The sequence below is a fragment of the Narcine bancroftii genome, chromosome 6 (assembly GCF_036971445.1).
Source record: "Narcine bancroftii isolate sNarBan1 chromosome 6, sNarBan1.hap1, whole genome shotgun sequence".
Classification (NCBI taxonomy): domain Eukaryota; kingdom Metazoa; phylum Chordata; class Chondrichthyes; order Torpediniformes; family Narcinidae; genus Narcine; species Narcine bancroftii.
This window is the reverse complement of record NC_091474.1, coordinates 47,643,718-47,669,541: the sequence shown is the minus strand read 5'-3', so window position 1 is coordinate 47,669,541 and position 25,824 is coordinate 47,643,718. Positions and strand designations below refer to the sequence as shown.

General features: G+C 46.0%; 2 protein-coding genes across 3 annotated transcripts in view; one reads left to right on the top strand and one right to left on the bottom strand.

Moving 5' to 3' along the window:
- Nucleotides 1-607: 607 nt before the first annotated feature.
- On the top strand, nt 608-1,427 carry nupr1b (nuclear protein 1b). The gene is made up of 2 exons (XM_069884901.1): nt 608-885; nt 1,302-1,427. The coding sequence occupies exons 1-2, from the start codon at nt 676-678 to the stop codon at nt 1,398-1,400; spliced, it is 309 nt and encodes a 102-aa protein (XP_069741002.1). The 5' UTR covers nt 608-675; the 3' UTR covers nt 1,401-1,427.
- Nucleotides 1,428-6,333: 4,906 nt separating this feature from the next.
- The window catches only part of dhx33 (DEAH (Asp-Glu-Ala-His) box polypeptide 33), a 41,473-nt gene continuing 21,982 nt past the window's right edge, over nt 6,334-25,824 (bottom strand). Inside the window, exons 6-13 of one of the 2 annotated variants that reach the window (XR_011340071.1) lie at nt 24,689-24,800; nt 22,880-23,039; nt 22,438-22,526; nt 19,988-20,115; nt 11,914-12,117; nt 10,386-10,472; nt 8,396-8,766; nt 6,334-8,273 (exon numbers count right to left, since the gene is read on the bottom strand). Coding sequence is in view for 1 of the 2 variants with exons in the window: in XM_069884898.1 (XP_069740999.1) it covers nt 8,458-8,766; nt 10,386-10,472; nt 11,914-12,117; nt 19,988-20,115; nt 22,438-22,526; nt 22,880-23,039; nt 24,689-24,800 (1,089 nt within the window). In the remaining variant the exon portion in view is untranslated. Of the gene's footprint in view, nt 8,767-10,385; nt 10,473-11,913; nt 12,118-19,987; nt 20,116-22,437; nt 22,527-22,879; nt 23,040-24,688; nt 24,801-25,824 lie in introns of both variants that reach the window. The other variant, XM_069884898.1, reaches the window with a different exon arrangement.

Genomic DNA, 25,824 nt, shown 5'->3' with positions numbered 1-25,824 from the left:
GGCACCGACACCTCTTTCCTGATGGTAGCAGTGAGAACAGAGTGTGTGCTGGGCGGTGTGGATCCCTGATGATTGGACATCTCAATATTGGAAAGGAGTTTGCCTGTGATGTCCTGGAGGGCTTTACGCTCAAGGGTATCAGTGACCCCCATACCGGGGCAGCCAGTCAGCACACACTTGTAGAAATTTGTTGTCCCAAACCTCCGCAAACTCCTGAAGAAGTTGAGGCACTGACCTGCTCTCCACGATGCCATTAGTGTGTTGGGTCCAGGAAAGATCCTCCAAGATAGTGACTGGAATGTACTCACCTCTGATTTCCTTTCCCCCCCCCCAGTGATGAGCGGATTGTAAACTTCTGGCTTCCCTGAAGTCTACAAACAGCTCCTGGTAAAAGCAGGTCAAACAGTGTCCTTATCTTTGCTGTATAAAGGACATGGACCTGCCCAGATTCTCCAGCATTTACTTCCACCACAGTGTTTTACTTCCTTGCAGCTGGTCATTATTTCCCACCACTCAGCCGATTGGGCCGGGGGAATGGAGAGCCGTCCGCCCGTCTGGGTCTGTCACAGGTAGGGGTGAAACCCGGCTGATTGTCTCCGGGCCCTGACATCATATTGGACGGCGAGGACGCGCGGTGGCTGCGTCGGTCCCGGCCCTGCCCGCCTCCCCGCCACCATGTCCGGCCACAGTCTGCACTCCTTCGAGGAAGTCCACTACGACACGTACGAGTATTACAACCTGACCGATTACCGGGCAGGCAAGGGGAGGCGCAGGAACACGGGCCAGAACTACCGTCAGCAGAGGGGGGGCGGCCGCGGGCGGAGGGTCGCCGAGGCTCTGTTCAACAGCGAGTTAAAGAGGAAGCGGCTCCGGGCTTCACACCAGGTCGGCAGCAAGCGGAGCCCCGTCCCGGCTGGCCCTCCCCCAACCCGGCTCTCCACACCCACCTGTTCGCCCCCCACCCAGGTGTCCAGAACCACCCACCCCCCCCCCCCGATCCAGCTGTGGACCCCTCACATCCAGGTGTCCAGAAACCCCCCTCCCCGATCCAGCTGCGTGGTGTCTCCCCCCCTGCATTCTGGAAGACACAGACCTTCTGTGCGACCTCATCCACCACCGTTGACCAGTTTGAACCTTTAACATCTGATCGTGTCGCCGGGGATCCGTTTAAACTCAGACGCTGCCTCCAGTCCAGCGCCCGTGGGTCTCCGCCTGGCCCTGCGTGAACGATGTGGGGCCGAGGGCAGCGTGTCCCGGGGTTACATGGCATTGACAGAACCTGGTCTGTGCTTCGCCCTCAGATACGTGCGGGGTCGGCAGGAGCAGTGGCGCCTCTCAATATGATGGAAGGAACCGTTCAACCTCCAGCACGTTTCCCCGACTGGAACGCCAGGGGATAGGGAATTAAATCTTAGCTGGACACCTCATCTCGAGTTACTCGCGGGGCCATCATTTCAATGTTTGATCCTGCCCAAGGATCTCTGATCTGAAACGTTACCCGTTCCCCCTCCACAGAGGCTGCCCGGACCGCTGCGTGTTTCTCTTGTTGTTTGTGATTGATACCGAAACTTGCAAGTGGAATTTAATGTTTTGCTAGACTTTAATCGTGAGTAAATAAGCGGCAGGAGGGTGCTGGGGCCAGGATGTGGGGGTCACATCCACACCAGCCTGTAATGGAAACACCATTTCGCCAAGTTCCCTCATTTGCCGGAGAAGTCAGCGGGTCGAGCAGCACCTGAGGAGAGTGGAGAGGGGGATTTCAGCTCGATCCCTAGATCTGGGCAGCTGAGCCGTGGGGCAGAGGACGCTGCATTCAGACCCACCAGCGTGCCTGTTTACACCTCCTGTAGAGACAACTGCATGGGCTCTCGCCCTCCTTTTCCCCAGGTGAAACGTTCTGTGAGGCGCCGCAGTAACATTCCTCCCACCACTGATTGCTGCCGGTCTCCTTCCCCCGCACTTGCACTCACCCATGAACGTGTAGTGTTCTCCTCTAGACAGCGCGACAACACGCCCGGACTCCCCACCAACGCACCCTACCACTGGCCAGACCCCCCTTCCCTATGGTGAGACCCCATTGGAGTACTGTGTATAGTTTTGGGCCCCCAAGCTTAGAAAGCATGTGATGTTGTTGGAGAGGGTGCAGAGGAGATTTACCAGGATGATTCCTGGAATGCAGGGGCTGGAGTATAGGAAACGTTTGGCAGCTCTTGGGTTGTACTCGTTGAGTTTAGAAGAATGAGGGGGGGAGGGGTGGATCTCAGATTTCGAATATTGAAAGTGGATGTTTCCCTTAATCGACGAGTTGACAAAAACGGGTCATGGTCTTAAAATTAGTTATCCGATCAAAACAGAGAGGATGAGGAATATCTTTAGTCAGAGGGTCATAGATCTGTGGAACTCACTGCCACTCAAAGCAGTGGAGGCCAGATCACTGGGAGTACTTAAACAGGAAATGGATAAGCATCTCATTAGTAAAGGCTGGTAATTGGAACTAGGGGTGAGTTTAGTTCAGCTTAGTGCAGTCACGGGCCTGCTTCTGTTCTTTTATCTTGTGATAACCCCTCCCACCACAAAAACACAGAGAGGGTTTGGAGAAGATTCACAAGAATGATTCCTGGAATTAAGAGATTAGCACAAGGAAGGTTTGAAGCTCTGGACTCCTTGAAGTTCAGTAGAACAATAGAATCATTTCAAACGCTGAGAGGCTTCCACAGAGTAAATGTGGCCAAGTTGTTTCCAATGGTGGGAGAGTCTAGGACAAAAGGACAACTTCAGGAATGAAGGGCTTCCATTTAAAAGAGATGCAGTAGAATTTCTTCAGCCAGAGAGGGGTGAATCCTGGAAGCTGCTAGTATGGGGGATGTGGAGGCCAGGTCGTTGCATGTATTTAAGGCAGAGATTGATTGGTATCTGAATTGTCAGGGTATGAAAGGTTCCAGGGAGAAGCCAGGGGAGTGGGAGAATGGATAAGCTCATGATGGAATTGCAGTGTGACCTTCTTCTGCTTCTATATCTAATGGCCTTGTAATACTCCATCTCAATTCATAACACATGTTCTCCATTTCAGGCAACACCCTGGCAAATCTCTGCACCTTTTCCAAAGCATCAACATCCTTTCTGTAATGAAGCAGAACTCCATGTGTGGTCTAACCAGGGTTCCAATGAGCAGCAAAGTGATTTAATCTCCTAATGATGCCCAAACGACCTTGCACCTTCTCAGCCATCATATTAACACATAGACTGAACCCCGAGATCACACTATCAAGAATCCTGCCACCAAATTCGATCTTACAAAATACATCACCACACACTGATCTGGATTGAACTCCATCTGCAACTTCCCTGCCCAACTCTGCATCCCATCTATGAACACCCACTGGTGATCTGGACGACTGAGACTTGAAACAGAGAAGCAGTGCTCAGGAAACTCCACAGCTTCCTCCCCGTGGCGAGCTCCAGCCCCTCCCGTGTGCCCCATTCCATTGCCATGAGGTGCTGAGGATGGATCGGGCCCCTTCACCTGGCCAGTGTCGGATCACATGAATCACAGCACCTTCTCCCTTTCCACGCTGTCCCATTCTGGTCAATAGGAGATGCTGGTCACTGTGGAGAACGATGGGCAGAAGAGCAGGTGCCTTTGATTAAATGTGGTGGAGAAGGCCAGGCTAAAGAGGTCAGGGTGGGACTGGTGAACCAGGGAGAGGTGAAACAATGGCAGAGGCAGGGGTCTCAGAAATGTCAGAGGGAGGAGGCAGGAAAAAAAAGGGATCAGATGTGGGGGAGATGAGTCACGCATGGGGAAATGGATGATCAGAGATAAAAGACCACCAATTCTGGGATGTGATAAGTAGGGAGGTGAGAATGGTGGGAATAGATATAAAGCCACATATTTACCCCTATGCGGCTGTCGGGAGGCCACCTGAAAAACCAGGAGGCGACTCTGAGGTGCACTTTCTAACCTTCCTCCGAGAGGGATAATCGCCAGAGCACTGAAGTCCCCCATGACGCCTGAAAGTGGCTGCTAAGGGGATGACAATCAGCTGGTGAGCGCCTAATAGCCCCCCTCCCTGCTGCCCCCTGGCATGGGATGTCAGGGCAGGGGCAGACGGCACAGGCCACCCCAACCCTGACATCCCGAAGGGACAGGAGCCGGAATGTGCTCCGAGGCACCTCCTGTGCACCTGGACGACCATTCCACAGGTCTGAATCTGCTTCTGCAGGCGTATAATGCACCTGAAAGCAGCTAGAGAGGGGCCAGGTGGGACTAAGGAGGGAGAGGGTGTGTGAAGGAATCCAGGGAGATGGGAGAGGGAAAGAAGCAAAGGGGGTGGGGTGGGTGGACGCTGGAGGGAACAGGAACAAAGAGGGTCTGAATACCTGATATTAGAACATTGCGCTCACACCACTGGGCTGTAGTCTGCCCAGGCAGAACTCGAGGTGCTGTTCCACTGGTTTACATTGGGCATCACTCTGGCAGTGGAGGTCAATGTGGGAATGGGGAGCTGAAATGGCAGCAACCGAGAACTCAGCATGGCCACTGCAGACATAGCGTGGATGCTCTGTGAAATGGTCCCCAAGTCTGCGTTTGGTCTTACCCATGAGGAGGTCCCACCAGGGTCACCGAATGCAGTGAATGAGATGGGAGGTGGAGGTCTTGGACCTTTGCCTCACAATGGAAAGGGTGTTTGGGACCCTGGATGGTGGTGAGGGAGGAGGTGGCAGGGGCCACAGAGAGGTGGGTGGGGAGGGATAAGCGGACAAGGAAGTCACGGAGGCAGCGATCTCTGCAGAGGGTGGAAAGGGATAGATGTGTCTGATGGTGGGGTCAAGTTGCAGCTGTAGCGATCAAGGAGGATGATGTGTTGGATTTGGAGGCTGGTGGGGGGAAAGGCAAGGATCAGAGGAACCTATAGCTCAGGCCCAAAACCACAACTGCTTTCCCTGAAAGCTGCCTGACTTGCTGTGCCCCTCCAATACTTTGTGCACTGAACCCCCTCTATTTGGATTGGGGGGTAGGAATGAGAGGGAACTCCAAGAGACAGATCAAACGCAGAGGATGACCACAGTATAGAAGAAGCCGCGTGGCTTGTAAAAGGAGGACATTTCAGCCTCGTCCTGAGAGCAGATGTGGCAGAGGCCAAGAAACTCAGGGGATGCAGGAGAGCATCTTCCAATTTCAGTGAACGAATCCCCTTTCTTTTTCTGTATCTCTTCTACACCACCACCCCCCCCACCTTTGGTTCCATTCCCCTACTGGATAATTCTGCTCTCTCCTCCTTCCACCATAATCCCCTTCTCCCCAGTTCCATTCAGTCTCTAGCCCACCACCTTCTCTATGCTGGCAGCCTCCATCTCTGATCACCCACTCCCCCCTGTGATTCAGGTTCCCCCACCTGACCCCTTGAATTTTCTTGTCTCTCTCTCCCTCTTGCCTGGCATCTTACTGCCTCTGTCCGACATGTTTCACCATTCCCACATGGTGTCCCTGACCCACCCCATCCTCTCTGCTCTGGCTTCACTATTACATCCCCTCAGTCTCAATAAAGGGGTTTAACTCAAAGCAATGACCATTCTTTTTCTCCCACTGACATGGTTCCTCCTGCTGGGCAGATTGTGCTTAAGCTGTAAGATTTTAACTGAAAACATTCACAAGGAAAATTCAGTATTAATGAAATGGGGGGAAAAAAATGATAGTTTGTTCCTGAAAGTTTACTTGAGTCTCTTTGCTACTGGATACTTGGGTTGCAGGTCAAAACAGGACTATTACCCAAAATCCTGGACCCTCAAACCATAGCCAAATCCTACCACTGGAGTAGAATTGAAGCTCTTCAATGAATGCTGAATTTAAAAATGAGCCAAGATGCAGCAGGGACAGCATTTTGCTAACCTTCCCGGTCTGACCCAGCTACAATACAATCAGAACCAGGGTGCCAACGGTTCTGGGGAGAAGGCAGGGGAGTGGAAGAATGGATCAGTTCATGATGGAATGCCCAACTCTGCTCCTATACCTTGCAGTCTAATTCCTCCCCATCAAAGTGTGGCCACTGTTTTCCCCCAATAATGAACACCAGCAGTTTCCCAAATGACCCCTGCATCTGCTGCAGAGGTGCAAGTCAGGAATGTTGAAAATCCTGAATTTAGGATATAAATAAATTGGGAAATCTGAAAGGTCATCATATCTCTGCTGTATCTTAACCACATTCTAAACCACTGCTTTGATGGAAAAATAACACGTGTAACCAAACACTTCACTAAGGTTGCTGCAATTAAATCTTAAATGTTTCTGGGTAAATTACAGGTGTAAATGGCCACCTCTTCCCACAAAACCTCTGAAACCAAACAAGCTTTTATTCCAATTTTCAGTCAACATTGAGCACAAAACCACATAGCACCGTTACAACGGAGAGGGCACGACTAACTGGACTCCTAGCCGTTTATAACAAAAACAAATCTAAACCACACAAGGTTTACAAAGTTTGAGTTTTAGAAATCAGTTGTGAAAATTCACAGCCCAGGACCCAAGATACTTGTCATTGGATGCAACACTCACACCACCTTAAGGATTTCAAGGAGCTTCTGCCTGGGGGATACCTGGAGCTGCCCCATAATGAACATTTCTGTAGCGCATTGGCACAACCTCCAATAAAAGCAGAAAATCTGGAAACTCAGCAGGTCAAGCAGCATCTATAAAGAGAGCAGCAGTCTGAGAGCCTTGGTCTGAACTCGACTCTATCAAATGGAAATGCCAGGGCTTCAGGGGTAAAGGAGAGGCTGAAGAAATAAGACATACAAAGATCGAGCATTTGTATCCAAATATTTAATATTTGGAAAGTGTGATGTAAGGCACGTCAAGGCTCAACTTTTATTGAGTGCAGGGACTGGGCTCTTGGTCCATGTATGGGACCATGGGATATGTGGCACCAAATGCTTGCTGACCCGTGATGTTGCTGATTGATCTTTGGCCTGGAGCTGGGATGTTCTCAGAAACCCGTGACCAGCTGGTGAAAAGTGGGCAGTTTTGGCAACTCTTATCCAGCACACCTCAGGACTCCTGTCCTAAAGGAAATTACATTTACAAAACAGAACTACTGAACATCACAGCACAGAAACAGGCCCTTCTAGTCCATGCCAAACTACTTTTGCCTAGTCCCACTGAAATGCACCGTCCATACCCCTCCAATCCATGTACTGTACAAATTCTTCTTAAAAATTAAAATTGTGCCACACTCCCACCACTCTGTATGTGTGAAGTTCCCTTGAAACCTTTTCTCTTTCACCCTTAACCCAGGTCCTCTGGTTTGATGAAATCAGGTTTGTAAAATTATTTCCAGCACACAGTGATGCAGGAAACATGGGTGCAATAAGGTCAGAAAGTGCCACGATCAGATCATCTGTTCAGTGCCAGGAACTGAAACAAAGATGGAGTAGGACAAAAACAACAACCCTGCTGCTCCTCTTCAAACCCTAAGCATTTTTGTTATCCAGAATCCACTTCCCCGACAGTTCACGGAGATCTAAATGCCTAGAATAGACTCTAGAGTTCCAACAATTGTGTGAAGAGGGTTCCCTGCGCAGTCCCAGATTCCACATGCTGAGAGTGGGGCAAGAAGAGCACAGTACATTCGGGGAAAGCTGCGTCTGCACACCCATCCCACTGGACACACTTCACCAGGACAACAGCACTAGGGAACAAAACAGATGCCTACAAGGAGAATTCGCTGGCCAGCTGTGTAAACAAAGTGAAACCAAAGGTTCTCTTTAAAATTAATTCTAAAATGATGGGCGACTGGTTGGGATTGCTCACTTGATTTCCTGGATTGCTAACGTGAATCTCTCTATCACTGACTCCTCACATGGGCTACCTGGGCCCCCTCAAGAAATGGCTTGCACTTGGCTACACTCCAGACCACTAAACCAAGCAGTTGCATACACAGCCCTCTGCATCCCTTTTCCAGCTTCCTCAACCTGACACAGTGTCACATAAAGAGTTAAATACACAAACGAGCCATTGAACTGAACAAATAGTTGAAAACCTGGGACTGGGATGAAGAACCAGAGTGCATGTCCATCGAGGGCTCATTTAACTTTTCTCTCCCGCACCACTGGATCCAGCTCTCAGACACCCAGGGACGACGTGCTCATACACTTGCACACACGGACTTTCCTGAGACCACACAACTCCAGAAAGGGGTGACAAGGAGCCAGAGATGCTTGTATCCTTCCCAGTTGTAGCGGAAGTGCTCCGAGTGTTGAAGCCCCATGGGGAACTGCTGTGGGAACACAGGTGATGAGGCAGAACGTGCCTTTAGTAATGGGTCAAATGCTGGAAAGCTGCACTCAATGCAGAGTAATATTTCACTTGGCAAAATGTAAAAAACTGATTAAAAATCACCGTTTTTTTTGGCCACCACCTGGTGTCCTCAGACATCACCACAGTCAGGCCGTCAAGCTCCCTCAAGTCTTTGCTCCTTTCAGTTTTCTCCTGAAGTACTCTGGGGCTGCCTCGTAAAGCCACTCAGGATCTACCACACACAAATCTCGCATGTAGCACTTGGAGGTGTGGATCAGCTCATTGTACAGGATGTAGGAAGGTTTGGAGTGGAAGAGGACAGAGGACGGATGGATAGCCACGGGATGCCGAGAGTCCAGGCTGACATAGCTTCCATCCAGCTGAAGCTCGGCGGCATTCAGAAACAGACTGTGGGCCAAACACCGCCGGATATTGCCTGTGTCTGAACGGGATGAGTCCAAACTGATTCCCAACTGGAAGAGAAGCACAAAAATTATATCTCAACAACAGGACTTTCAATGTCTTTTGGAACAATCAAACCTTTTGCGAGGTCCAATGTTTCATGGTGGCACGGGGGCAGTAGGTCAAGCAGACTTCATTCAGAAGTCCCAGTGAACTCCACTGGGATATCAACCTTCAGACAGTAGGCATGAGCTGGAGAGAAGGCTCCATTCCCCAGTCAGACACTCCTTGCTACTTGTGACTGCCTGTTTGCCTGAAACTCCAGAGCAGCAACAAACGATGAGCAGGCCAGTCTTCGATAAACCGTGAATAATACTTGCTCCTGTCCTTTTTATGCACCGTGATCAATGCTTGTCAAAGTATCGCAAGATCTACGATATAGATCCGACGGGACAGTGGCAGCATGGCTACAACACTGGACAACCCTTTCGGCATCTTAAAGGAACGATTTTCTTCACAACTCCCCTCTTTAGGACCCCATCAGAGTCTACATCAGACAAAGTGCTCAGTCTGCAGGGCCTGGACATCCTGCCACCTACTGCTTTACTCCGCCAACTCACGCCCACCTGTGTCTGTGTCCTGCAGGGTTTATAACAAGGACAGGCACAGGCTCAATGTTGTACAGCAGACACACTCTCTGCCCCCACCTCCATGCCAGCCTTTTTGCCTCTTTACATAACTCCTGTGTCCGCCTTGGCTCAGCTGATGGCGTCTGCCACTCATGCTCCCATGGTGTGGGGAATAAAACCAGACAATGCTCTCAATGCAAACTAACCAGTGTTTTGTGAGCTTAAAAAACTAACACCCTCCTAACGTTTCCAAACCCTCCCAAAGTTGAGTTACATTTTCCAACCTCAGATAGCCTCCCTCGTTTGGCGGGGAGCCACTGGTCATGACTCTGACTGGGCTTGGCAGCTTTCACATCCCTTTGCCTAGGCTCTCATTCTGACTGCCCGCTCCTCATTGCTTTGGTTCAATTTTGCTCTCTCTGTAATTGCCCCATTAACCAGAGACCTCTACAATTCATCAGCATTTGCAAACATGGCCTCACCCTGTCAGAAATATTCACTTTGTCATCCATCCCACCATTGCCATTGCCCGTTGATTGCTTCAAGCACTTTTAATGAAATTTCAGATTTATGCACCTGTAGTTTTTGACTTTGGTAAATGATCACTGAAGGCAAGTAATGACACATGCAGCTGTGACCAATCTCAAAATGTAAGTAGCAGTAAAGAGCTCAGCCACACAATCCGGTGAAGATGGCAATCACATGGTAGGACTGTTGCATCTTTCTGAAGTGGGTGCAAGACCACAGTGAATTCCAGTGACGCCCACCACCCCCCCCCCAACCGAAATGTGGTGGTCATGTACCTCTTCACTGGGTGGACTTTGGAGCAGCTGTTACATGCTGCCTCACGCAGCCGAGAACGAAGTTTCCTGCAGCTTTGTTCATACTGGTTCCAGGGACAAATGATACATCTCACCATTTGGCAATGAACTTGCCATGTAATGAGCTCAGTGGTTAAAGCTACAAACTGATGGGCACTTCAACAGGCCAGGCACTGGGCCTGTTGGCTGTCTTCCCCATGTCTAGAGGAAACATCCCCACTGGCAAGCAGGGTGATTTACCTTCAGACAGATGTCCCGCAGCTGGCGTCTCACCTCCATCACCATCATCATGTTCCTGCTGTTGACAAAGTTTTCTCTGCACCATTCCTGAGCACCAGACATTGGACAAAACAGAAATGAAATATTACAGAGATGCATGACAGACCTTCAGTCACTTGGGAAGCAATCATACCCTCTCGAGCCGTTCAAAGTGTTCCCTCGTACTGGACCATGTTCCCTGCATGCTGGGAGTGAAGGTGCCACTTCCTTGATGGGTTACTTCATCCGCCGACAACATTAGAACAATGGACCCACAGGAAGGCAGACCCAAAACTAATCCTTGGAGTCAATAGAGCCTCTCCCTGACTAACAACCTATGTGACTTACAACCATCTGTACGTACGACTGGAAAAAATATGTAAATATAAAAATTACGCTTGGTCGTACATCCACCAGTGCTAACAGCTATGTGCGTACGATAGTGACTGTCAGACGATGTCCCAGCATTGTGTACAGCATAGCAGCTCTCTCAGTTCTCAGGATAAAAGAAAGCTGTACAGATACAGCGGGCTGTCAGGAGCGGCCCTGTGGGATCAGTGTGAGGACTGATAGTGGGCTGTCGGGAGAGCATGGGGCAGTGGGATCAGTGAGGGGACTGACAGCAGGCTGATGGGAGAGCGTGGGGCAGTGGGATCAGTGTGGGAACTGAAAGCGGGCTTTCGGGAACGCAGGGCAATGAGATCAGGATGGGGACCAATTGCGTGGAGACTACATGCCATGCTAACACAAGTCTGACATCCATCCATTTCACAATCCAACCGGTCGGTCAGAACGAATTCAGACGTACGTCAGTGTGATAGTACAGATCTATCACCAATGTACATAGTGTATGTACATAGTGTATATAGTTACTGTATCTAGACTGTGCTTACAGCGATTGGCTGAGAGCTAAGCCACGCCTACTGTCTGGGCCTTAAAGGGTTGTGTCCCTAGCCAGGTCGGATCATTCCGGACTGGTCGGCCACCTGTGAAGAGCTCCTGTCTTTTGCTAATAAAAGCCTTGGTTTGGATCAAGAAGTCTTTGATTCTTTCGACGAGCTCTGTACTTCAGAAGACCATCTATGAAATAAGCTCCCAAGGAAGACAGCAGTACAACTCATGCTTGGTAAATTACATACTCATCTCCAAGAAAATAACACCTTTGGATCTGTGTGAATATCTGAGATGATGTGAGGTGTGTTTAGGGTTTGGTAGGGACGGGTTCCAGGTTCCACCGTATGACTGGCATTCAGTTGGGACTAATTAACATTGTTGGGATGAGACGTACTTGGACAGATACATGGATAGGATGGGTTTAGAGGGATATGGGTCAAATGGAGGCAGGTGGGTCTATGTGGGTGAGACATTTTGGTTAGCATGGGGTCTGTTTCTATTAACGACTCTGTTTCTTGTTGCCTCACTCAATGACAGAATGACAGAAGATGGACCTAATCTTAACTCATCCAACACTCGTCTCCAAGGTCCAGAAGGGGACAAAAATTCTCCTTGCCTTTTGTCCTTGGACGCTTTTGAAGGCGTGATACATGTTCAGCAGTGTCATGTGATCGCCCTCACTGGATATGAACTTCCTTCTGGCAGACAACACCTCCTCCTGCTGTGCTCGTGGGCTGTACAGGACACTGTCCACAGAGAGCAGCGAAACTATGGTCAAGATTTCTTCAGTACAGTGAAATTCTGAAGACACCAGGAGAGTCTGTCAGGGACAAGTAACAAATATTACAACAGTCAGTTCTCCAGCACAGAAACAGGCTCCAGCCCAACTTGCCCATGCTGACCCATCCAGCTGTGTTTGCCCCACATCCCTCCAAATTTTTCCTACCCACGACCCTGTCCCAAAGCCTTTTAAACATTACTGTCTTCTCTGCCTCAGCCACTTTCTTCCACATATCCACCACACTGTGCCCGGTGAAGCGGCCTCTCAGTTCCCATTTAAATCTTTCCACTCACCATTCTAGCAAATAATACCCGCTTTATGACAGCACGATATGGGCATATTCTCTCGTCTGACATGTCTACCCTATCAATGCTTCTCAATTTTATAAACCTCTATTCTGGGTACAGGCCAATGGGACCAGGCAGGTTAATAGTCTGGCACAGGCTGGTAGGGCTGAAGGGCCTGTTTTTGTAGTTTTCTTTGGTGAATCTCTTCCGAACACTTTTCAAAGTCTTTACATCTTTCCTGTAATGGGGCAACCATAATAACACACAATATGTCAAGTGCAGTCTAACCCAAGTTAGGTATTGGTTTACTCAGATACTCAGTGTCCCGACCGATGAAGGCACACATACTACAAGCCTTCTTTACTACCTAATCTACTTGCCTGGTCACTTTCAAGGAGCTATGGACGAGGTCACTACTCCATCTACCTAAACGACCAATTACAAACTATGCAGCTTCTTTGTGGCTGACCAAGTCCAGGCAGCCAAAATCCAAGGGCACGATTGAATTCGGATTCACTCCTGGCACAGTGAGGCAGCATCAGCTCAAACCACTGCACCAAAGGACAGGACCAAATTTTATTCCCAAAGTCACCAATTTATCAGGAAGAGCTATCAATTTATTAGGGAAGACTAGGCCAAGCCATCTTAAAGATGTTTGTGAAGAGGAACAAGGAGGGCAGAGGGTTTTGTGAAATCCACACAGGCTGTCGCAAGGTTTTGGACAAGTTGGCACGCTGATTAAAAAGCAGAAAGAGCCATAGGGATCGAAGAGATATTGCCAAATTGGTTTGGAAGAGGCAGGAAAAAGTGTTGGTGACTGCAAGCCATTACCAGCAGGGTAATTTTCTTAATGCTTGCAATCGGTATTAATAATTTAGCACAGTTAGTGCACGCTGTTACAGCACCAGTCACCCAGGTTCAAATCCCGCGTTGCTGTCAGGAGTTTGTACATTCTCCCCGTGTCTGCGTGGGTTTCCTCCCACCTTTCAAAAATATATTGGGGTTGTAGGTTAGTGTATTGGGCAGTACAGGCTCGTGGGCCAGAAGGGCCTGTTACCTTGCTGTGTCCAAATTTAAAATTCATAAACAAGCTTTCAGGTGATACAAACACTGACCGCAAAGAGATGTTTGGATCCAGGAGGTTCAAATAATGTGACTATTTTTTTAAATTATATGTTATTTTTTCCAATGGAATACATTTATTCATTTCCATGAACCATTGCTGTAACCTTGTGATTTCTAAGTTGACGTTATACATTTTTTTGCTACATCTAAGGCTATCATAATAAATCTTTTTTGTGCTTCATCCAAATCGAGGCCAAGTTCTTTACTTCTTGTATTACTCAGAAGAAAGATCTCTGGATTTTTTGGTATGTTGTTTTTTGTGATTTTATTTAATACCTGATTTAGATCTTCCCAAAACTTTTTCACTTTCTCACATGCCCAAATTGCATGTACTGTTGTTCCCATTTCTTTTGGGGCGTGATATATACCTGTTAAATCAATTATACTGCATCATGCATAACCTTGTGTTTATTATATTCTTCATAGTTCCAGAACATAATTTTTCCCATGATTCATTTTTGTTTGGGTTTATCGCTTATTTCATCATTTTCATTCTCTTGCATTTTAGTTATAAATTTTTAAATGATCATTGTGTCTGTAATCACATATTCAAACCTGCTTCCTTCCGGTAATCTCAGTCTGTTTCCCAATTTATCCTTTAAGTAGGCTTTCAGTTGATGGTAATGCAAACATTGTACCATGAGTTATTCCATATTTGTACTTCATTTGTTCAAATGTTAATAAATTATTTCCCCAAAAAACAATTTTCTATTATTTTAATTCCTTTTCTCTCCCATTCTCCAAAGGAAAGGTTATCTATTGTAAAAGGGATTAGCTGATTTTACATCAATAATAATTTTGGTATTTGGTAATTTGTTTTTTTTCCTTTCTAAGTGAATCTTCTTCCATGTATTGAGCTTTTAGATCGTGCCAGCTTTTCATCCCACTTATAAAGTATATGCTCCGGTACCTTTTCCCCTATTTTATCTAGCTCTATCTTAGTCCAATCTGGTTTTTCCCTTGACTGATAAAAATCTGATAAATACGTTAATTGTGCTGCTCTATAATAATTTTTAAAGTTTGGTAATTGCAAACCACCTTGGTTGTACCTCTCTGTTAATTTATCTAACGCTATCCTCAGTTTCCCCCCCTTTCCATAAAATATTCCTTATTATTCTCTTTAGTTCATTAAAGAATTTCTCTGTTAAGGAAATTGGTAACGATTGAAATAAGTATTGTATCCTTGGGAAGAGATTCATTTTAATGCAATTTACCCTCCCTATCAACATTAGCGGTAATTCTTTCCAATGTTCTTAGTCTTCCTGCAATTTCTTTATTAGTGGCTGATAATTTAGTTTGTACAAGTGGCTTAAATTATTATCTAACCTAATACCTAGGATTCGGATTGCTTGTGTTTGCCATTTAAATGGTGATTCTTTTTTAAATTCTGTAAAATCCGCATTACTCATTGCCATCACTTCACTTTTATTTGCGTTGATCTTGTACCCTGATATTTCTCCATATTCCTTCAATTTCTTATGTAGTTCTTTTATTGATATTTCTGGTTCTGTTAAGTATACTATGATGTCATCTGCAAATAAATTGATTTTATACTCCTCTTATTTTTATCCCTTTTATTTTATTTTCTGTTCTTATCAGTTCTGCCAATGGTTCCATTGCTAAAGCGAACAGTGAGGAAGATAATGGACATCCCTGCCTAGTTGACCTACTTAATTTAAATTGGTTCGATACATATCCATTTACTATTACCTTCGCCAATGGTCCATTATATAATGCTTGAATCCAATTTATATATTTTTCTGGTAGATTGAACCTCTGTAATACTTTGAATAAATAATTCAATTCTACCCTGTCAAAGGCTTTTTCTGCGTCTAAAGCAACAGCCACTGTTGGCTTCTTATTTCCTTGAAATTAGATTAATAAATTTACAGATATTATCCGCTGTTCGTCTTTTCTTAATAAATCCAGTTTGATCTTGTTTTACTATTTTTGGTACACAGTCTGTTTGCTAAAAATTTTGCTATTATCTTATAATCTGAATTAAGTAGAGATATTGGTCTATATTATGCTGGTGTTAGTGGATCCTTCCCAGTCTTTGGTATTACTATAATTATTGCTGTCTTACATGAATCTGGGAAGTTTTGTGTTTTTTCTATCTGGTTCATTATTTCCAGGAGAGGAGGAATTAATAACTCATTAAATGCTTTATAGAATTCTATTGGGAATCCATCCTCTGCAGGTGTTTTATAGTTCGGTAGCTTTTTTAATATATCCTGTACTTCCTCTATTTCAAATGGTTTTATCATTTTGTTTTGTTCCTCTTTTTGAAATTTCGGCAGTTCAATTTTAGCTAAAAACTCTTCTATTTTATCATCTTTCCCATCGTTCTTAGTTTGGTATAATTGTTCATAAAATTCCTTAACGTTCTCATTAATTTCCATTGGATTTTATGTAATTTGTTTGTCTTTTTCCTTGATGCCAATACAGTTCTTTTAGCTTGTTCTGTTTTAAGTTGCCAGGCTAATATTTTGTGTTTTTTCTCCTAGTTCATAATACTTTTGCTTTATTTTCATTATGTTCTCCATCTTATACGTTTGTAATGTTTCGTATTTTATTTTTTTGTCCGCCAATTCTCTTTTTTTTGTTATATCATCCCTTGTTGCTAGTTCCTTTTCTGTACTTAATATCTCCCTTTTCAACTGTTTTATTTCCTGATTGTGGTCCTTTTTCATCTTAGTTACATAACTTATTATCTGCCCTCTAATGAAGGCTTCTATTGCATCCCATAATATAAATTTGTCTTTCACTGATTCCATATTTTTTTCAAAGTACATTTTAATTTGGTGTTCAATAAACTCTCTAAATTCCTGCCTTTTAAGTAGCATGGACTTTAACCTCCATCTATATGTTCTTGGTGGGATGTCCTCCAGTTCTATTGCTAATAACACGGGTGAATGATCAGATAACAATCTAGCTTTATATTCAGTTTTCCTAACTGACAACAAAAACATATCAATCCTTGAGATTGTTTTATGCCTACTCGAATAATATGAGTATTCCTTCTCCCTTGGGTGCTGCCTCCATAAGTTTCATTTTCTACATTGATTTAACCATAAATTTGGCCACTTTATTCTTTTTGCTAGTCTTTTGTCCAGTTTTATCCAACACTGGATCCAAATTAAGGTTAAAATCCCCTCCTATCAATATATTCCCTTGCGTATCTACAATCTCCAAAAAAATCTTGCATAAACTTTTGAAGCCCTTCATTAGGTGCATATATATATTGAGCAAATTCCAAAATTCTGAATATATCTGATGCTTTATCATTACATACCTCCCTGTTGGATCTATTATTTCCTCCTCTATTTTGATTGGTACATTTTTATTAATATAGCTACACCTCTAGCTTTTGAATTATATGATGTTGCCACTACGTGCCCTACCCAGTCTCTCTTTAATTTATTATGTTCCACTTCAGTTAGATGCATTTCCTGCACAAATGCTATGTCTATTTATTCTTTTTTCAGGAAATTTAATAGCCTCTTTCGTTTAATTTGGTTATGTATTTCATTAATATTTATAGTCATATAATTCAACATGGCCATCTCATACCGTTTACACCTCATTTCCACTTCCTCACACCATCCCCCTTTTCCCCATTTTCATCTGTCAGTTTTCCCTTTTTAAACTCAATGTATGACAACACATTTAAAACATAAGATACTTCAACTCCCACATCCAATATTCCCTTAGCCCCAAATGTCCATCCCCTCCCCCCGAGTTGCCCCTTACAATATATGCATTTGGAGAGTTGGTTGGAGGCACATGGGAGGCTTTCCTTTATTGGCCAGACAAGAGGCTGAGTTTATGCTGGAACAGCAGATAACACTGGTTAGGCTGGAGTTGGAACATGCAGCACAGTTCTCAAAGGGCAGCAAGAACAATAGACTGTTGGTCTGCCTGTGCACTAGACACCTCGATGACACTCCCACTGCAGTAGAGTTGTAACTGCATTGAAACAGTACACTGAAACACATGGAAGGGAACACAAGTCAGAACTGCATCTACAAGGAAATACTGGATTGAGATTGTGTTTCAAGTATCAGGGAAGGATGAGAGAGGTACTACGCTACAGGAATCCGGGAGAGAGAGGGCAACTCGAAAACACCCATTTATTTTAGTGGTTAGTAGCCAGGAGGCAGAGATTTACAATGAAAGGTGGGACAAGAAAAGTATCTTCTCATGGAGGGTGTCAGAGACTGGAACAGAGGCTAGCAAGGGGGACTTCTAACGAAACAGTGCCCAAATGTGTACGAGAAGAACGATAGTGGGCTACTGAAGATGACTAGACCAGCCATCTACCTGACACTGGAGACTTCACTGCTCACGCCATTGGGTTATGGGCTAGTCAGGAACGATATTACATTACGTTTAACCTTGCCCTGGCAACAGACCCAGCCCACTGCTCCCATACTCCTTTTCCTTGCAAACACCTGGCCCCCACTCCCATGGTCTCTTTCCCCTGTCTGTCTCTCCACCTCACCCACCTTTTGTCCTGTATCCTTTCACCTCTTGGGCCCCTTGCCAAGCCTTTACCCATTCCCCTTTATGTTTAAAATCTTCCCTTCCCATCCAAGGCCATAAAGGGTCCCGAACAGAAACATCTCTCCACGGATGCTGCCTGACCCATTGAGTCCCTCAGATTCATTCCATGGCCAAAACTCCAGCATCTAGTTCTTGTGCTTCACAACTACAGTGGAATAGTCGGAGAGAATTCCAAGGGTCAGAACATCTCTACATTTGGACATGCAGAAACTGACCAAGTATGGTCACCATGGCCTTCTGCAGGGAACTCCTCTCACTAATTTTTTGAGGCATTAACCAAGGACATTGATGCAGGTCGGCTGGTAGCTGTCGTCCATATGGCCTTTGGTGTGGCACTAGACACATTCCACCTGATAGGTTGTTCCGAACAGGAAGGCTCATGGGATCGAAGGCCAGCTGACTAAATGTACACATAAGGCAGAGAACAGGGGTGGAGGATAACTTTCTGATTGGAAGTCTGCCCCCAGCAGTGCTGGCAGCTTTGATTCTGATGTATATCAACAACTTGGATGTGAATGTAGCAGAAACGATTAATGCGTTTGCGGATGACACAAAAGTTGGCGGGAAAGGTTGTCTAAGAATCAGATGGAAACTTGGGCGGGCTGTTGGCAGATGGAATTTAATCCTAACAAGTGAAAAATGGTGTGTTTTAGGATGTCAGAGATAGGGTGTATACAGCAAATAGAAGGGCACTGTGTAGTTTTGATGAACAGTGAGGCCTTGCAGTTCAAATCCATTGTTATCAAAAGAGGCGACACAGAATGTGGTAGAGACGGAGCATGGTTGTTACCGTAACAAGTCAGGGCATTGGAAGTAAAGGTTGGGATGTTATGTGTAGCTTTACAAAACTCTGGTTCAATTGCAACATGAGTATTGTGCACAACTTTGGGAAGTACCCAACAGGAAGGGCCAGCCAGTGTGGGTTCCTCATCACTGGTCCGCCGTTGTGGTCACTGTCTCGTGGGTCGTCTCCTCTGCCTCTCCTTCTCAAACGGGAGGGTTGGTCTCCCCATTTTCTGGTGCCCTGCGCCAGTTCTCTGCTTCACAGGGTCTGCAACCCCTCTTGGCTGACGCTGATCATAGGCACCACCATCTTGGGTGCAGTCCTCGTGGTTGTAGAATTCCCCCCCCTCCCCCCCCCCACTGAGGACCGATTCAGGGATTGTATTTTCTGGAAGGCCCCAATATAAACTCACACAGGGAGCAGCTACTTCAGAGCCAGGTACGTGAGTGAGATTTGAGAGTTCCTATTAATGATCAGTTGAGCAAGAGCAATTTGATAGTGAATAGGCCTTAAGGAATGACAATGGTATAGATGCATTGGGAACTAACTGGAGTCGATTTAGGAATTAGATTAAAAACAGTGGTAGCCAGAAATTTAAGTAAACATAATTCTCCCTAGAGCTTTCAGAAGTAAAGCTTTGAATCCTGATATTTGAATTAACGTTCTTACTGATAAACAAAGGACAAGAGATTCAAGCTTATTTTTCTCTATTGTACACTTGTTTTCCTTGCCTTGTCTGTTTTACCAACACTTCATTTCTCTTGTCCATTGAACTAAAATACAGATTAAATTCATCTGCAAAGCTCCATGCTGCCAACCCTGGCATCTGTGACCCATTCCCCCACTATTCCTCCATCTGTGACCCCTCTCAACTCTCAATGGCCAGCAAATCCCACAGCACCCTCTCCCTACTCAGCTGCTCTTTTCCACCTGGCAGTCCATGCAGCCCCTCGAAATGCACGGCATGTCCGAACACCTCCACGCATCTCTTTGAGGAGACCCTTCTGCCTGGAGCCACCTTGCTGCTTCCGGGTCTGTGCACTTCGCCCAGACTTCCGTAGGTCTGGACTCCACTCTCCCAGTGAACACAAATTCCTGGCTTGCTTCACTTTAAAAAGCCACCAATAATGCCAGATGTGTTTGCTACCTTGGAAAACCTGGGTTCCAAAGGAAACGCGGCCATTTTCTTCCCCAAAACGGTCAGGAAGATCTGGTTGTCTTTGTGCTTCACAGCTCCCAGCTGTTTGAGTTGTTCAATCGCGGCTCGCATTGCATCTGTCGACACACAGTATCTGGTTAAAGACTCATCACAGACTGGTCGACCTAAAGTGCCACAGGGCAGGCTGATCACAGTCAAGAATACGAAAGCCACGTCCACAAATATAAAGGCCTGTCCTGTGTCACAACCTGCATTCATTTACTTTTCAAAATTCTCTTTGGAATAGCAGCAATCTCTGGAGTCCAAAGGATACTGTCCCATTTGGGACAATTTCTAAAGCAAACCTCAGCCAAGCTTTCCCTAATCTCATACCAATTGGAATTCGTGTGGTTAATTTGCTGCTATAAATTTTCCCGAGTATGTGGGAGAATTCATTATCAGTTCATTATTTGTTTGCAGTTCTTTATTTATTTATATGTACATGCTATATACAGTTTTTTTTTGCAGGAAAAAGAATCTCAGGGTTGTATGTGATGTCATGCATGTACTCTGACTGACAATAAATCTGAAGCTGAAAGTGGGGTATCTGAGTTGGTGCAGGGGAAAGTGTGATGGGAATGTTGGGATTAGTGTAGATCAATGCAAATGGGTTGCTGTGAAGTGGGTGAGCTGAAGGACTGGTCTCTATGGGGTTTGACTCTATATCCATGAGATGACAATATATAATGATGAGTTGCCTTCTGCTCACTGTCGGGCTGCATTGGCACAGACTTTCAGCACCACAGCCAGGACGTGGAGAGGGCTCACAGCCCAGTGATATTCAACCAGGTCCTCACAGCAGCAAAATGATTTGCTTTCATCTGAATCAGCTGCAAGGGAAGACTGGATAAGCTGTTGTTGATTTCTTTGGGGCAGAGCAGGCCAAGGGGAGGGTGGAGAAGGGACCAAGTTGCAAGAGGCCTGGATAAAGTGAAGAGGAAATGCCTTCCTTTTCTCAGCAGTGTGGTCACAGATGGGGAGGTCCAGACCTGCTACCTGGCCACAGAGAAAGGCAGAGGTGGAAGCAATTCGTCTGGAATTCGTTGCCATGGGTTCACCCTGACATAGCGCCCAGGTGGAGGTCAAGAGCAGCGACTAGCTGAGGGGGGTTGGGGGCACTCCAGGCTGGCACCACCTTCTCAGTGCAATGGACACTGTCTCCTCCTGAAAGACCAGCTTTAACAAAGGCATGGGTCTGTGCTGAAGGCAAAGTCATCATCTGCATTCTTCCGGTTGAAGGTGGCTCCAAAGGTTGCAATCGTGCAGTTTGCCACTGCTCGAGGGAGGGGTGGTCGATGGAGGGGTGCTCGATGGAGCAGTCTCCTGGCAGTAATTATTTAATTGCAACTTCAAATGAACATTAGATCCACCTGCCTCAATTTTACTGTGGGATTGTTTAGCTTGAAGGCCAATTCTACTGATCGATTTGTCTACAGTGCAGAGAGAAACTTCACTAAGGCATACCAAGATATTACCTGCAAAATGCATCATACCACCTTCAAAGACACTTCCAAGAGGTGTCATGAATACAGACAGTGGTATGTAGTTTCTATGGCACACACATTATGGATACCCAGTTTTGAACCATTTCATTTGCTCCAAATCCATCTGAGTACTTTGAAGGGTGTCGTCAGTGTGAAGAAGGGTCTCCACAAAGAATGTAGAGTGGCTATTTTGAACAATACAGTCACAGATAGAGACCTTTGTACGGATGTACTGTGACATGTGGCTCAATAAGAAGCAGCTAAAGTGAGCCAGTGTTGGTGAGACATCAGAACAGGGTGCAGTAGGTGTACGAGACCAAGTTCTTCCAAGCGGAGTCTGTGGAGAACTGCCTGAATGGTTAAGGGAGGTAAATGGAGGTCGTGGGGTGGGGGGAACCACAACAACCTGGTGAGACCCGAATTTCATTCTCCACTGATTATTTCCAATCACCTGCAGACCCACCTCACCATCACTCAAAAATTCACATTTAATTAACGGATCTGAACTGCCCAGCTCCAGAAGGGGTTTCCTTTCACGCCTCTGGATAACCTGTCCAGTAACAGAGTTTGCAAGTTCTCTGGGTTCATTTGTCCTGTTCTCAGGACATTGTGCTTTGCACCCTCAATGCATCTCACTTTAGCTCATCCCTCCCACTTCAGCAAAAACCTCTCCCATTTGACCAAACCACTCCACTCCTCTGTCTGCTTGCTGAGGTAGATGGCACCTTTAACGTTTCCAATTCTATAGAAGGCCATCAACCTTGTTTCTCCTCCTCAAACACATATTCTGTGCCACCCAGTAGCTTTCCAACTTGGTGCTCTTGTTAGTCACTTTTCAGAGAAGTGGAACCAACCAGCCACGCCGCTCAGAACCTGCTGCAGACACTTAGCTGGACTGTCACTTGCTCCTCTTACCTGGGGATGGCTTCGAGATGAAATCAAATGTGAGAATGTTGGGGACCCCAATTGCTAGGAGCTGGAGCATCACATTTGCCAGGTTGCACCTGTGCACAGGAAGACAACAGGAGGCTGGGTCACCACACAACTTCACAATTAAATTAGTCTCTTCCAATTTGCTGAGCAAACACAAACTGGAGCCCCAGTAACTGACAGCAATACAACAGCATGTTCTTGTAAAAGGTTCCATTATCGTCGCATAATACTATACTACTTTTAGAATGTAACATACATGAAATTCATTAACTTTGTCTACTGAAAGGAAGAAAAAGTCATCTCTTTGTCCAGCAGCCCTCACAGATACGAGGCCTCAGCGAGGAACGAACTCCCGACCCCTAGTTTACAAGACCAGGGCCTTAACCACTGAGCTATTGGAGCCAGATGCAGCGCGAGAGATCACCTTTGCATCTCGGGGACAGTCATGTTGAGGAATTTCTCAAATTCTTCTTCTGTGTAGAGGCGGTAGCAGATTCCAGAGCGCTGCCGTCCTGCCCGACCTGCTCGCTGCCACGCCTGGGCTTTCGAAACCTGCTGCACAGCAAGGACCTCCAACCCACTCTCTGGAAAACAACAGCTTCTGCATTTCACCAGCTCCATGTTACTTCCTTCCATGAGATTGGCTCAGATTGGTTTTATAATAAACAACTCTGTTTAAAATGCGCGCTACCATCATTGATAAAGACCCTCAGACACCCCTTTCCACAGTGATATACCACAGAGTTGTGATCTCCCACCCTCACCCCCCAAAAATGGTTTCACTCCCTCCTTCCACTTTAAAATAAGCTCAGGGACAAAATTAACAGCATTAACGTTAGCTCTGAATACAAAATTAGAGCATGCTAAAGAATACGCTGATATCCTGAAGTCCTGAGCCACCAAATAAAGTTCACCATAAAGACAACAAAAGTCCCTCACGCTGAGTGTTCATGAGTTTAATGGGATTAAACATTCAAAGAATGGGTAAAAGATGCTGCATCCACACCAGGGATCAAGGCCAACCATCTTGCAACCAACTCAGAGGGAGTTGAACATTAAGCAGGAAAGTGATCGAGGCCCACTCCAATGCACCGAGAGGAAATATGGTTTCATATTCATAAACTACCTTCCGTCTCCACCAGATTGCAAATAATCCAACTGAAAGGTCTCAGATGGACTGGGTGACCAAGGTATCGTATAGAAATCTTCAGCAGGCAAAGGAAATGTGGTTATCAAAGGCATGAGCTACCAAAGGGATTGAGGCTTCCTGGATCAAATAGTTTTCCTTTGTAACCGGAATCTTTCAGTTATTAAACACTCAAGGACACCTGTTTAAGGTGAGAGGGGAGGGGAGAGGAGTTCAGGGGAGAGGAGTTCAGGGAGATGTTGGGTAAGTTTGATAGATGCATGGCCAGGAATGGTGGTGGAGACTGGTACCATAGGACATTTAAAAGACTTTTAGTCAGGCACATGGATGTAAGAAAAATAGAGGGTACTGGGTGAGAGGTAGGAAAGATTTAAATTGTTCAGTAGGTTTCAAAGTACAAGTCAACACAACATTGTGGCCTGAAGGGCCTGTACTGTGGTGTAATGATCCATATACTACACCACCTGGCAAGCACAGAGGGATTGGTGCTTACAATCTCAATGCGCTTGACAAAAGGACAGGCCCAAAAAGTGGCCCACTGCCCCAACTTGCTCCTCCCATTGTCAATCGGCAAACTGGGCAGTGCTGCAGTCTGACACCACCCGTCAACGAGCTGTGGGTTTGAGGTTTCTCTCAGACCATCCACGGGAGTCACCACCCAACACTGCCAATGAGCAGAGACGGAGGCTTCGCCCACTTATAGAACTCAATCAGTCACAGCCTTTGAAACTGCTGATGGGTGGAGTGAATGCAGCTTGAGAGACAGGAGACAGAGTTTGCAGCTTCTGCCCATTAATAGGCAGGTGGAGAGATAGGAACACGTTATCCTCTCGCACCCCATGTTTTTCCACATTGGCTACAATGTTCAGTGGGACCCTCAGTCACTGGGCTCCAGGGACAGTGGATGGAAGCTCATCATGTCACACAGATGGGCAAAGGCCTGGAGATTAGCAGAGGCAGTGAGGTGCCCAAGCAGCAAACCAGGCTTCTATTTCACACTGTCCTTCAGATGGTTCTTCCCCCACTTTCACCCCCACTCTCAATGGCTAAAGAATGCAGGAAAGGGAAGAGCTGTGTGTTACCCACCAGGGTTATAACGTTTAGCTTTGACCATTCCTGTGTCCACAACATACTTGATGCCTGGAATGGTGACAGACGTTTCAGCGATATTTGTTGAAAGAATAACTTTGCGGCAATCCTAAGGAATAAACCAAAAGCCATTATTTTGCAAATTCCCTTGCTTAGGGCCTGAACAGCAGGATGCCCATTCAACTCTGGTATTAGAACTGCCCTCAGCTGGAAATCCAATCAATATTCTTTGTTGAGATCTTGACACAATGATCAGAGCAGCAACCCAAGCTAATGTAAAGTCCCATCCTCAAGAATCTTTTCTGCACCTTTTCCAGCTTAATGACATCCTTCCTCTAAGCTAGGTAACCTGAACTGCTCACAGTACCACAGGTGGTCTCACCATCTTCTGAACAGTTCTAACAAGATGTCCCAGCTCCTCCACTCAATGATCTGACCGATGAGGACAAGTGTCCACTGCCTTCACGCTTTGCCAGTTCCATGGAACTGTGCATCTCCAAATTTATAATGGGGAACAAGGACATAGAAAACCAATTCTGTCTTCCAGAAATGAAGAGTTGAATGAGAAGGAGATGTAAAGAAATAACTTATTTAAAGAACTATTGATATGAATGGGATGGATGTCAATAAACCCCCAGTGTAAAAAAAACCCCAGAGAATCATTTCATCCTCCTCATTGATCACAGTCCCATGCTTCTGTTATTGGTAGACTCGTCGTACTCTGGGGAGTCAGGGTCCCATTTTCGGGTGCAGGAAGCAGTAAGAAAGGCAATGATTTGTTGGATATTGCAAATGGATTCAAGTATGGAAGCACGGACACTTTACTACAATATGACAGGTATTCAGAGACCACAGCTGAAGTAGGTTAGATACACAGCATGGTAAAAGTCTCTTTTGGCCTATGAGCCCATGCCACCCAATTAGCCTACAACCCCTGGTAAGTTTTGAACAGTGGGAAGAAACCAGAGCCCCCAGGGGAAATCCACACATACAATGGGAGAACATACAAACTCCTTACAGACAGCACAGGATTCAAACCCTGGTCCCAATCACTGGCGCCTTAACAACATTGGGTTAACCACTACACTAACCGTACCGCTCAATTTTGGTGTCCTTATTTACCTCCTTCTTGA

Bases quoted from the DNA above. Each gene is read 5' to 3' on its own strand.
- nupr1b (XM_069884901.1), top strand. From the start codon at position 676: ATGTCCGGCCACAGTCTGCACTCCTTCGAGGAAGTCCACTACGACACG. The intron at 886-1,301 runs GTCGGCAGCAAG...CTTCGCCCTCAG, and splicing joins GGCTCCGGGCTTCACACCAG to ATACGTGCGGGGTCGGCAGG.